A 13,223-nucleotide genomic window follows, 5' to 3' on the forward strand; every position below is an offset into this window, starting at 1 on the left:
TAGGCCCCATCCTCCATCCTATGGATTTCACATGGGTGGGCCTGGGCCAGAATATATCAGAATATTTTTTTTTCCCCCACGAAAGGACTTTATTACATTCAGAAATACTTCAGTTTCATCATGCTCCCTCAAAACTTGAGACATCTGTGGCATTGTGTTGTGACAAAACTACACATTTTAGCGTGTCCTTATATTATCCCCAGCACAATGTGCACCTGTGTAATGATCATGGTGTTTAATCAGTTTCTTGATATGCCACACCCGTCAGGTGGATGGATTATCTTGGCAAAGGTGAAATGCTCACTAACAAGGATGTTAACAAATGAGTGCACAAAATGAGAGAAATAAGCTTTTTGTGCATATCAAACATTTCTGGGATCCTTTATTTCAGCTCACATGGGACCAATACTTTACATGTTGCATTTATTTTTGTTCAGTATAGTATGTTTAGTTCTTTGTGAGAAGCAAGTTTATTTAAAATTAGGTGATTTGGTTTATGTAGATACATCTAAATGTTAACACACAGTAACCAAAAATCTGATCTTATTTGCATATTCATAGAGTTTGAAACAAATTTGCAAACAGTAGAATGTTCGAAACAAGTTTCCCCAGAATTGTTTTCCATAAGTTCACAATTCGCCTTAAATTTGCCACAAAACTAATTTGCATGTGAAAATGTTTTTTTTTCAGTAAGGGAAGACGCACCATTCACCCAATTTTACTTAAAATCGGGCCAGTGCTGTCAGACATCGTGTGTGATTGATGTACGAACAGACGGAGACCGATCTTGTCCCCTCCCCAATTTCATCGTGGGGGACAAGCAACAGAACTTGTGACACAGAACAGTCTTTATTTCTTAAATAGAATGGAAACGGTACAAACCTGGAATGAATGAACGGTTACTTGTGTATGTGTGTGTGTGTGTGTGTGTATGTGTGTGTTGCAGCATGCAGTCAGTGGTTGAGTCCCTCAGGGTGGTGTGGTCCTGTAAAGCTGGTCCAGTTTGCGTCGCAGCATGTTGTAGTTGTCCCGGGTGCCTGGGGCTTCTGGATCCAGCTTCAGAGACAGCTCGTAGTGCTTCTTCGCCAGCTCCAGCTTCCCCCAGCGATGGTACAGCACCGCTAAGATGGAGGGGAGAGAGAGGAGAGACAGACATATTATTGTGAAGCCAAAGACACGGTGTGGAACACTCAGAATAAACATGCCTCTGATATTGAGAATAAGGAATCACAATTCATGTCAGCCTCTATTCATGACATTTCTACCTGCAACGTTCCACCTTGTATCTACTGAAGGTGGCCCATGCATTTACTTCATATGATGTTTGACCAATAATGTTTCTAAGTGTTACTCTTGCTTGAGACCAAACCCATCACATTATCCCAAAACAATTAATTAAACACACCACATTGATCACATTGAATTTCATGGAGGTATTATGGATTTATTTACGTGGCAAGTGTCTTAATACAAAGGACAAATACTGTATATGGAAAAACATTTCTGTGGGTCTATAAGAACTATGGGTCGACATCAAACGTATCTCGGAACACACTGGTCTTACCCAGATTGCCATGGCAACTGGCAGCATTTGGGTTGATCCTCAGAGCCTGGAGGAAGAAGCCTTCGGACTCCTGATTGGGCACAAAACACAGGACATGTTTCAGTGTGTGTGTGTCTGTGTGTGTGGCTGCAATTAGGAGTGCAGTCACACACACACAGACACACCTGTACCCCTGCACATTGACTCGGTACCAGTACCCCCTGTATATAAGCCTCATTTTAGTTATTTTATAGTGTTATTTTTGATTTTTTACTTTAGTTTATTTAGTAAATATTTTCAGAACTCTATTTTCTTAAAACTGCATTCTTGGTTAAGGGCTAAGGGCTTGTAAGTAATCATTTCACGGTAAGGTCTACACCAGTTGTATTTGGCGCATGTGACATAACATTTGATTTGATTTTGATTTGAGTCCAAAAAATAGTTTAAATCTCATTGACTTCAATGCTGAATGTCAAACATGCACTTATCTGAAGTTTGGATTGAGTTGAGGTGAGGGCTGGCACAATTACCAGCTGAGTGAAGACGGTCGGACATTCATGCGGTTAAGTCTGTTTCTGCGCTAACATGGACTCTTAACCACGTGATGAAAATGTGTTGCTCCTTGCAGAAACACGCAAGGTGTTGTAGCAAACGAGTGTTAGGTTGCCTAGGCAATGCCCCCATCCCTGCAGGAGCAGCACACACACGGAAATAGAATGAATAGAACGGGCTTAGAACCTCTAACCCTGAAAATGTGACTGGTAAACTCATGGGTACACTCGCAATGGCAGCCTGGTACTGTGATACAATCATTTCCATGGTAATGTAGAATGTTCATTAAAATTATGTGAACTGATGGGGCTCATGCAATGTAATGTATTTTTGTAATGTCAGTTGAGTTGAATCAACAAATCACAGCACAAATAGACAGGTACACTTCCTGGTTTCAGTTCCTGCCTTACTCCTAGCTTGAAGATAAAAGTTAGCACTCCATGTGAAAGCTTTTAGAAAATAAACATTCACGTGACCAGCGCCGTTGCAAACTACCAGCGCCGTTGCTAACTTGCATAGCTGGTCCCATTGCTGCAGAGTTATGGGGTATTAGAATCCTCGTTTCAACCTTTGTCATCTTCAACCTAGCTTTTCTCCTTTGCTGCTACATCTACATTACATTTAAGTCATTTAGCAGACGCTCTTATCCAGAGCGACTTACATGCTATACTTGCAATGGCCGCCAGTCCACTCATTGTGCCATCAATGACTTGAATGAGGACGTCCATTTTACTCATTCTATTTCTATGGCAGCACATGCAGTCAGGAGCGGAGGAGAGGAGAAAATGTGTCTTAATCACATGATTATAATTTTTTTACTAAATTGCTATTCCAACGGTTAAAATGTGACCGCGGTCATTTGGCTGACCAATTACTGTCATCCAAAAATGTAATGACCGTCACAGCCCTATTTGAGGTAAATTATTGTAAGTAATTTCTCTCGCTGGGCTTACTGACCTTAAACTTCTGTAGTTTGCCCAGGACGTTGGCCAATGAGAACATGATGGTGTGGTCGTTAGGGAGGAGCTTTAGGGCCTCTCGGCCAATTGCCTCCGCCTGGGCTAGGTTGCCTAGACGACAAGAGAGAGAAGGGATAGACATGAGAAGGACAGACGGATAGTCAGACACAGACAGGCGAGATTGAACTTGCTAGTTCAAAGCCTGTGAACATGCAAGGTGGAAATCCAAGTCATGAGGAGAACAAAGTTTAAAACCGACAGACTACAAGTCAGCTTTAAAAGTCTTAATTGGAAGTCGATGCATTCACAGAATACAAATGTCAACTGCTTGTACGAATGTACAGAGCTTTAAAGCAAGTGCTTATACCTTTATACTGTGGATAAAATGATGAAACCCAATATAAACTGAGCGCCCAGTGTGTCCATGTGTGTGTTGTCTGTGGTGTGTAGAGCAGAGTTTTTCCTCTCCACACATGGAAGAGCGCTTTAGCTTCCTAATTAGGAGCTGAACACAAGGACCACTGGCTTATTGATCTCTGTCAGACCTGTCTGACCAGGGAGGGAAGGTGGGAAGGAGAGAGATAGAGAGCGGGAGGGAAGGTGGGAGGGAAAGAGAGCTAGAGGGAGGGAGAGAGATGGGTGGGGGTGGAGAGAGGCCCTGAGTCATGCTCTGCGTGCACGTGTGCTATATGTGTGCACATAAACTCAGCAAAAAAAGAAAAGTCCCTTTTTCAGGACCCTGTCTTTCAAAGATAATTCGTAAAAATCCAAATAACTTCACAGATCTTCATTGTAAAGGGTTTAAACACTGTTTCCCATGCTTGTTCAATGAACCATAAACAATTAATGAACATGCACCTGTGGAACGGTCATTAACAAACTATAGTTTGGCAAGTTGGTTAGGACATCTACTTTGTGCAAGACACAAGTCATTTTTCCAACAATTGTTTACAGACAGATTATTTCACTTATAACTCACTGTATTACAATTCCAGTGGGCCAGAAGTTTACATACACTAAGTTGACTGCCTTTAAACAGCTTGGAAAATTATGTCATGGCTTTAGAAGCTTCTGATAGGCTAATTGACATCATTTGAGTCAATTGGAGGTATACCTGTGGATGTATTTCAAGGCCTACCTTCAAACTCAGGGCCTCTTTGCTTGACATCATGGGAAAATCAAAAGAAATCAGCCAAGACCTCAGAAAATAAATAGTAGACCTCCACAAGTCTGCTTCATCCTTGGGAGCAATTTCCAAACGCCTGAAGGTACCACGTTCATCTGTACAAACAATAGTACGCAAGTATAAACACCATGGGACCACGCAGCCGTCATACCGCTCAGGAAGGAGATGCGTTCTGTCTCCTAGAGATGAACGTACTTTGGTGCAAAAAGTGCAAATCAATCCCAGAACAACAGCAAAGGACCTTGTGAAGATGCTGGAGGAAACAGGTACAAAAGTATCTATATCCACAGTAAAACGAGTCCTACATCGACATAACCTGAAAGGCCCCTCAGCAAGAAAGAAGCCACTGCTCCAAAACTGCCATAAAAAAGCCAGACTACAGTTTGCAACTGGACATGGGGACAAAGATCGTACTTTTTGGAGAAATGTCCTCTGGTCTGATGAAAAATAGAACGAACCATCGTTATGTTTGGAGGAAAAAGGGGGAGGCTTGCAAGCCAAAGAACACCATCCTAACCGTGAAGCACAGGGGTGGCAGCATCATGTTGTGGGGGTGCTTTGCTGCAGGAGGGACTGGTGCACTTCACAAAATAGATGGCATCATGAGGTAGGAAAATTGGGTGGATATATTGAAGCAACATCTCAAGATATCAGTCAGGAAGTTAAAGCTTGGTTGCAAATGGGTCTTCCGAATGAACAATGACCCCAAGCATACTTCCAAAGTTGTGGCAAAATGGCTTAAGGACAACAAAGTCAAGGTATTGGAGTGGCCATCACAAAGCCCTGACCTCAATCCTATGGAATAATTGTGGGCAGAACTGAAAAAGCATGTGCGAGCAAGGAGGCCTACAAACCTGACTCAGTTACACCAGTTCTGTCAGGAGGAATGGGCCAAAATTCACCAAACTTATTGTGGGAAGCTTGTGGAAGGCTACCCGAAACGTTTGACCCAAGTTAAACAATTTAAAGGCAATGCTACCAAATACTAATTGAGTCTATGTAAACTTCTGACCACTGGGAATGTGATGATAGAAATAAAAGCTGAAATAAATCATTCTCTCTACTATTATTCTGACATTTCACATTCTTAAAATAAAGTGGTGATCCTAACTTACCTAAAACAGTGCATTTTTACTAGGATTAAATGTCAGGAATTGTGAAACTGAGTTTAAATGTATTTGGCTAAGGTGTATGTAAACTTCCAACTTCAACTGTATATGTACATAAATGTTTAAAATCCATAATATTTCTGATTATTTATTTGAATTACGCACCCTCCAGTTTTACCGGAAGTTGTCCCGCCAGGGAAACACCGATCCTTAAGAGGTTTTAAGACACTAACAGCTTACAGACGGTAGGCAATTAACGTCACAATTATGAAAACTTAGGACACTAGAGGCCTTTCTACTGAAGAGGCCTTTCCAGGGTCCCTGCTCATCTGCGTGAACGTACCTTAGGCATGCTGCAAGGAGGCATGAGGACTGCAGATGTGGCCAGGGCAATAAATTGCAATGTCCGTACTGTGAGACGCCTAAGACAGCGCTACAGGGAGACAGGACAGACAGCTGGTCATCCTCGCAGTGGCAGACCACGTGTAACAACACCAGCACAGAATCGGTACATCCGAACATCACACCTGCGGGACAGGTACAGGATGGCAACAACAACTGCCCGAGTTACGCCAGGAATGCACAATCCCTCCATCAGAGCTCAGACTGTCCGCAATAGGCTGAGAGGCTGGACTGAGGGCTTGTAGGCCTGTTGTAAGGCAGGTCCTCACCAGACATCACCAGCTACAACGTCGCCTATAGGCACAAACCCACCGTCGCTGGACCAGACAGGACTGGCAAAAAGTGCTCTTCACTGACGAGTCGCAGTTTTGTCTCACCAGTGGTGATGGTCGGATTCACGTTGATCGTCGCAGGAATGAGCGTTACACCGAGGCCTGTACTTTGGAGCGGGATCGATTTGGAGGTGGAGGGTCCGTCATGGTCTGGGGGGGGTGTGTCAGCATCATCGGACTGAGCTTGTTGTCATTGCAGGCAATCTCAACGCTGCGCGTTACAGGGAAGACATCCTCCTCCCTCATGTGGTACCCTTCCTGCAAGCTCATCCTGACATGACCCTCCAGCATGACAATGCCACCAGCCATACTGCTCGTTCTGTGCGGGATTTCCTGCAAGACAGGAATGTCCGTGTTCTGCCATGGCCAGCGAAGAGCCCGGATCTCAATCCCATTGAGCACGTCTGGTACCTGTTGGATCAGATGGTGAGGGCTAGGGCCATTCCCCCCAGAAATGTCCGGGATCTTGCAGGTGCCTTGGTGGAAGAGTGGGGTAATATCTCACAGCAAGAACTGGCAAATCTGGTGCAGTCCATGAGGAGACGCACTGCAGTACTTAATGCAGCTGGTGGCCACACAAGATACTGACTGTTACTTTTGATTTTGAACCCCCCTTTGTTCAGGGACACATTATTCAACTTCTGTTCGTCACATGTCTGTAGAACTTGTTCAGTTTATGTCTCAGTTGTTGAATCTTGTTATGTTGATACAAATATTTACACATGTTAAGTTTGCTGAAAATAATCGCAGTTGACAGTGATAGGACGTTTCTTTTTTTGCTAAGTTTATGTGTGCTAACTCAGCTTTGTCTCTGTACAATAACAGAATAAAGGAAGCACACCCCGGTTACTTTATGGTTTTTGGTGACATGTAGTCTTGGCAGATTTGGGGCAGAAATTATGTGGAGAGGGGGTGGAGGAGGGGGATTCTGAATTCTGAGGGGGCACTTCTCTGTGTCTGCCTTGCGTTTGATCATGGGCACGCTGGCTGGCGATTGGATGGTTCTAGAGCCCTCCTGGGAGACCCCGCCCCCCTCGGGAGAGGCTTCTGACAAAAGCGGCGCCAACGTCTGGAAATCAGCGCATTCTCCACACGGCAGGGAAGAGTGCCTTTAGAAAACTCCACACACAAAGCTTTAATACATAAATTTCAAGCATTGCCGGTTCCTGCTCTTCCAGTCTAATCACATTGGGCGCTTAGATCAAATTTCCCCAATTTTTTTTTACCTTTGTCTCCGTCTTCACTGCTGTTAACGTACAGAAACAATCTTTGAACAACTGTGCGTACGGATGAATGAGTAAAAATATCAGGCATTTGACTAACTCTGTGGCGCATGTAATCAATGGAAATTCATCCATTACTCAACTATTAAAGATTGATTTTGAATACCAAAATAGTTTGGCCACAAAACAAAGCAAGTGATGGGTATTGTCACTCATAGTATCTCCCATTAGACAGCAACTGTGGTGTGTGTTTTAAAGTGTGTGTTTGTGGTGTGTGTGTATGTTGTGCGCACAGGGCTCTAAAGTACGACCATTTTGGTTGCTTATGCTCCCAGATAATAATTGTTGTAATGATAGTCTTCATTGTGCAGTTGTTTCCAAGTGCCCTAGAGAAGAACATGAACGCAGATTCGTGCAATCCAAAGCCTACTTGTAAAGAATGTTAAAGAATGCATCAGTGACTTGTATTTCTTGCAACTTTCTGAAGACGTAACGGCATGGAAATGCCTGTGTCTACCACTTTGTGTAGCCAGGTAGTGATGCCGAAATAGTCATTTCTAAAGGCTTTCCCATAAAACTTTCCAAATTAAACGTTAACTGTAAAGTAAACTTACCTGGCACAACAATATAATATTATGATGATCTGTATCAATCGAGTGTCTTTTGTTTCATAAACAGAATTGAAATTAAAAAAGGGCAAATATGTGCTTTATTGTCTTCCCCAGACCTCAAATGTGGTCTCCTGATGTGGTTTAAGCATTCTTGTGGACTTAGAACATCCAATTTTGTTGTTTCTCTATTAAAAAAAGGTGTGATTTTGAGAGTGAATACCTGAAGAAAAGAAAACTAGGGAAATCGGAAACATGGAGAGAAAAAAACTAGACCATTTTTTGGAGTGATTTTTGGTGTTATTATGGCAAATAAATGTATTGACTGGTAAGAATTATGAGTGGCTGGTAGATTTTTTCATCTACCAGCAAAAGTGCTTGGTGGACCAAAATGTACGTTTTTAGGCTCTCGTCAAAAACCACACATTTGTTTACACCTTGTTCAGTCATGTTACCTCATTAGCTAACAACTTGGTTACTTTACCAGTATATCTAAACATTTGGGGGCACAGAAAGAAAGAGAGAGCTTGGGATGAGAGAGGGTGCTTTAGCGGGTGGAAAAGTGGAAATCAATTGTAGCAATGCAAATATCATGGTACAGCTATATGGACACTCAATCACTATGGTACATTTACAAACATATCATGATAAAAAGATTTGAAACTTGTATCTCATTATGGTAAATGGTGAAATAAGTTTTGCCAGTTTTAATTGTAATGGTTTAGCAGATAATAAGAAAATAATAACAATATTTACCTGGCTCAAAGAGAAGGAATATAATATCTATTGTTCACAGGAAACTCATGAAACAATTTTAGATTAAGTTGTGTGGAAAAATATACACTACCGTTCAAAAGTTTGGGGTCACTTAGAAATGTCCTTGTTTTTGAAAGAAGAGCACATTTTTTGTCCATTAAAATAACATAAAATTGATCAGAAATACAGTGTAGACATGGTTAATGTTGTAAATGACTATAGTAGCTGGAAACGGCTGATATTTTATGGAATATCTACAAAGGTGTACAGAGGCCCATTATCAGCAACCATCACTCTTGTGTTCCAATGGCACGTTGTGTTAGCTAATCCAAGTTGATCATTTTTAAAAGGCTAATTGATCATTAGAAAACCCTTTTGCAATTATGTTAGCACAGCTGAAAACTGTTGTTCTGATTAAAGAAGAAATAAAACTGGCCTTCTTTAGACTAGTTGAGTATCTGGAGCATCAGCATTTGTGGGTTCGATTACAGGCTCAAAATGGCCAGAAAGACATTTCTTCTGAAACGCATCAGTCTATTCCTGTTCTGAAAAATGAAGGCTATTCCATGCGAGAAATTGGCAAGAAACTGAAGATCTTGTACAAAGCTGTGTACTACTCCTTTCACAGAATAGCGCAAACTGTCTCTATTCAGAATAGAAAGAGGAGTGGGAGGCCCTGATGCACAACTGAGCTAGAGGACAAGTACATTAGAGTGTCTAGTTTGAGAAACAGACGCCTCACAAGTCCTCAACTGGCAGCTTCATTAAATAGTACCTGCAAAACACCAGTCTCAATGACAACAGTGAAGAGGCGACTCCGGGATACTGGCCTTTTAGGCAGAGTTGCAAAGAAAAAGCCACATCTCAGACAGGCGAATAAAAATAAAAAATGAAGATGGGCAAAAGAACACAGATACTGGACAGAGAAACTTTGCCTAGAAGGCCAGCATCCCGGAGTCACCTCTTCACTGTTGACATTGAGACTGGTGTTTTGTAGATATTCCATAAAAATTAAAAAAATCTGCCGTTTCCAGCTACAATAGTCATTTACAACATTAACCATGTCTACACTGTATTTCTGATCAATTTGATGTTATTTTAATGGACAAACAAACGTGTTTTTCTTTCAAAAACAAGAACATTTCTAAGTGACACAAAACTTTTGAACGGTAGTGTACTTCTCCCATGGGCAAAGAAACTGAAAAGGGGTGATGTTATTAATTAGCAGTAATTTTGATTCCGAATGTGCAATATGTTTATGTTTAAATATGTTATTGGACCGTAAACAGATATGGCTCATTAACCTTTACAAACCAAATAATTATGATCCACGCTTCTTTGAAAATATAAATAATCAATTATCAACCCTGCAAGGAATACAATACTCTATTATTATGGTGGGAGATTATAATATTGTTTTAAATACCTCAATGGACCGTAAAGGAAATCACACTACAAACTATCACCCTCATGGTCCTAAGGAAATCATGAATGTCATGGATATATTGGAACTAGTGGATGTATAGAGGCTTAAATATCCTGACCAAGTTAGATATACATGGCAGAGACTCAATCAAGCTAGTCGTCTTGACTTCTTTCTTATGTGTCATTCTCATTGGCAACAAAAGTTTAAAAAGTGTTGATAGGGGATATAATGCAGTCACACCATCAGATAATTTGCATATACATTACTCTTACTGAATTTCCACGTGGGCGAGGATATCGGAAACTTAATCAAAGCCTTTTGGATAACAACTTGTTTTTAACTAGGACAGAGGAATTTATAACAGGATTTTTCCGAAGTAACATACAGTTAAAGTCGGAAGTTTACATTCACTTAGGTTGGACTCATTAAAACTAGTTTTTTCAACCACTCCACAAATTTCTTGTTAACTTCTTATGGATACGTGGGACGGTAGCATCCCACCTGGCCAACATCCGGTGAAATGGCAGAGCGCCAAATTCAAATTAAACTACTATAAATATTAAACTTTCATGAAATCACAAGTGCAACACATCAAAAACAAAGCTTAACTTGTTGTTAATCCAGCCAAGGTGTCAGATTTCAAAAAGGCTTTACGGCACAAGCAAACCATGCGATTATCTGAGGACAGCGTCCAGCACACAAATGCATAACAAATCATTTTCAACCAGGGAGTTGCGACACAAAAGTCAGAAATAGCGATATAATATATGCCTTACCTTTGAAGATCTTCTTCTGTTGACACTCCAAAATGTCCCAGTTGTATTACAAATGGTCCTTTTGTTCGATAAATTCCTTCTTTATATCCATAAAAACTCAGTTTAGCTGGCGCGTTTCAGTCAATAATCCACTCGGTTTCCCTCCTTCAAAATGCATATAAAATGAATCCCAAACGTTACCAATAAACTTATCCAAACAAGTCAATCAACGTTTATAATCAATCCTTAGCTACCCTAATACGCAAATAAACAATAAAATTTAAGACGGAGAATAGTTATTGTCTTTACCGGAGATAAACAAAAAGAACGAGCTCTCTCGGCCATGCGCTTGGAAACACTACAGCCAAAATGGGAGCCACTTAGAAAAACTACAACTTCTCCCTAACTTTTCCAAAAACCAGCCTGAAACTCTTTCTAAAGACTGTTGACATCTAGTGGAAGCCCTAAGAACTGCAATCGGGGATGATTTCGCCCTATTGAAATCAGATGGTTTGTCCTCGGGGTTTCGCCTGAGCAGCCTGAGTAGCAGGCAGTTTACTTTGGGCACGCTTTTCATCCGGACGTCAAAATACCGCCCCCTATCCCAAAGAAGTTAAACTGTAGTTTTGGCAAGTTGGTTAGGACATCTACTTTGTCCATGACACAAGTAATTTTTCCAACAATTGTTAACAGACAGATTATTTCACTTCTACAGACTGATTAATTCACTGTATCACAATTCCAGTGGGTCAGAAGTTTACATACACTAAGTTGACTGTGCCTTTAAACAGCTTGTAAAATTTCAGAAAATGATGTCATGGCTTTAGAAGCTTCTGATAGGCTAATTGACATAATTTGAGTCAATTGGAGGTGTACCTGTGGATGTATTTCAAGGCCTACCTTCAAACTTAGTGCCTCATATCATAGGAAAATCTAAAGAAATCAGCCAAGACCTCGGAAAAAAATTGTAGACCTTCTCAATCTGGTTCATCCTTGGGAGCAATTTCCAAATGCCTGAAGGTACCACGTTCATCTGTACAAACAATAGTACGCAAGTATAAACACCATGGGACCACACAGCCGTCATACCGCTCAGGAAGGAGACACGTTCTGCCTCGTAGAGATGAATGTACTTTGGTGCAAAAAGTGCAAATCAATCCCAGAACAACAGAAAAGGACCATGTGAAGATGCTGGAGGAAACAGGTACAAATGTATCTATATCCACAGTAAAACGAGTCCTATATCGACATAACCTGAAAGGCCACTCAGCAAGGAAGAAGCCACTGCTCCAAAACTGCCATAAAAAAGCCAGACTACGGTTTGCAACTGCACATGGGGACAAAGATCGTACTTTTTGGAGAAATGTCCTCTGGTCTGATGAAACAAAAATAGAACTGTTTGGCCAGAATGACCATTGTTATGTTTGGAGGTTGTCCTCTGAATCATTCAGATGTTCATTGGCAAACTTCAGACGGGCATGTATATGTGGTTTCTTGAGTAGGGGGACCTTGCGAGCACTGTAGGATTTCAGTCCTTCACGGCGTAGTGTGTTACCAAATGTTTTCTTGGTGACTATGGTCCCAGCTGCCTTGAGATCATTGATCACCGTTCTCATGATCCACGAGGTGAGATCTTGCATGGAGCCCCAGGCCGAGGGAGATTGACAGTTCTTTTGTGTTTCTTCCATTTGCGAATAATTGCACAAACTGTTGTCACCTTCTCACCAAGCTGCTTGGCGATGGTCTTGTAGCCCATTCCAGCCTTGTGTAGGTCTACAATCTTGTCCCTGACATCCTTGGAGAGTTCTTTGGTCTGGCCATGGTGGAGAGTTTGGAATCTGATTGATTGCTTCTGTGGACAGGTGTCTTTTATACAGGTAACAAGCTGAGATTAGGAGCACTCCCTTTAAGAGTGTGCTCCTAATCTCAGCTCGTTACCTGTATAAAAGACAACTGGGAGCCAGAAATGTTTCTAAATGAGAGGCGGTCAAATACTTATTTCCCTCATTAAAATGCTAATCAATTTCTAACATTTTTGACATGCGTTTTCTGGATATTTTTGTTATTCTGTTTCTCACTGTTCAAATAAACCTACCATTAAAATTATAGACTGATCATTTCTTTGTCAGTGGGCAAATGTACAAAATCAGCAGGGGATCAAATACTTTTTTCCCTCGCTGTAAGACTCCAGCTTCAGTGATTTTTGCACTTCATTCCCATCATTGGCAGCAGAGAACTGGAAGGAAAGGCGGCCAAAGCAGGAGTTGGCGTTGGGGATGACCAGTGAAATATACCTGCTGGAGCGTGCGCTATGGGTGGGTGCTGCTATGGTGACCAGTAAGCTGAGATAAGGCGGGGCTTTACCTAGAAAA

At 41.5% G+C, this 13,223-nt stretch overlaps 1 protein-coding gene across 4 annotated transcripts in view; it reads right to left on the reverse strand.

The window, feature by feature from the left end:
* tmtc4 (transmembrane O-mannosyltransferase targeting cadherins 4) overlaps positions 1-13,223 on the reverse strand; it is a 71,349-nt gene that overhangs the window by 19,849 nt on the left and 38,277 nt on the right. For 2 of the 4 annotated variants that reach the window (XM_014163787.3, XM_082966924.1), the window contains exons 16-18: positions 3,053-3,165; positions 1,565-1,634; positions 346-1,121 (exon numbers count right to left, since the gene is read on the reverse strand). In XM_014163787.3, coding sequence (XP_014019262.1) covers positions 970-1,121; positions 1,565-1,634; positions 3,053-3,165 — 335 coding nt within the window. In that variant the 3' untranslated portion in view covers positions 346-969. Of the gene's footprint in view, positions 1-345; positions 1,122-1,564; positions 1,635-3,052; positions 3,166-13,223 lie in introns of those variants that run through there. The other 2 variants (XM_082966925.1, XM_082966923.1) reach the window with 1 other exon arrangement.

Source organism: Salmo salar, chromosome 21 (genome assembly GCF_965601325.2).
Source record: "Salmo salar chromosome 21, fSalSal1, whole genome shotgun sequence".
Taxonomy (NCBI): Eukaryota; Metazoa; Chordata; class Actinopteri; order Salmoniformes; family Salmonidae; genus Salmo; species Salmo salar.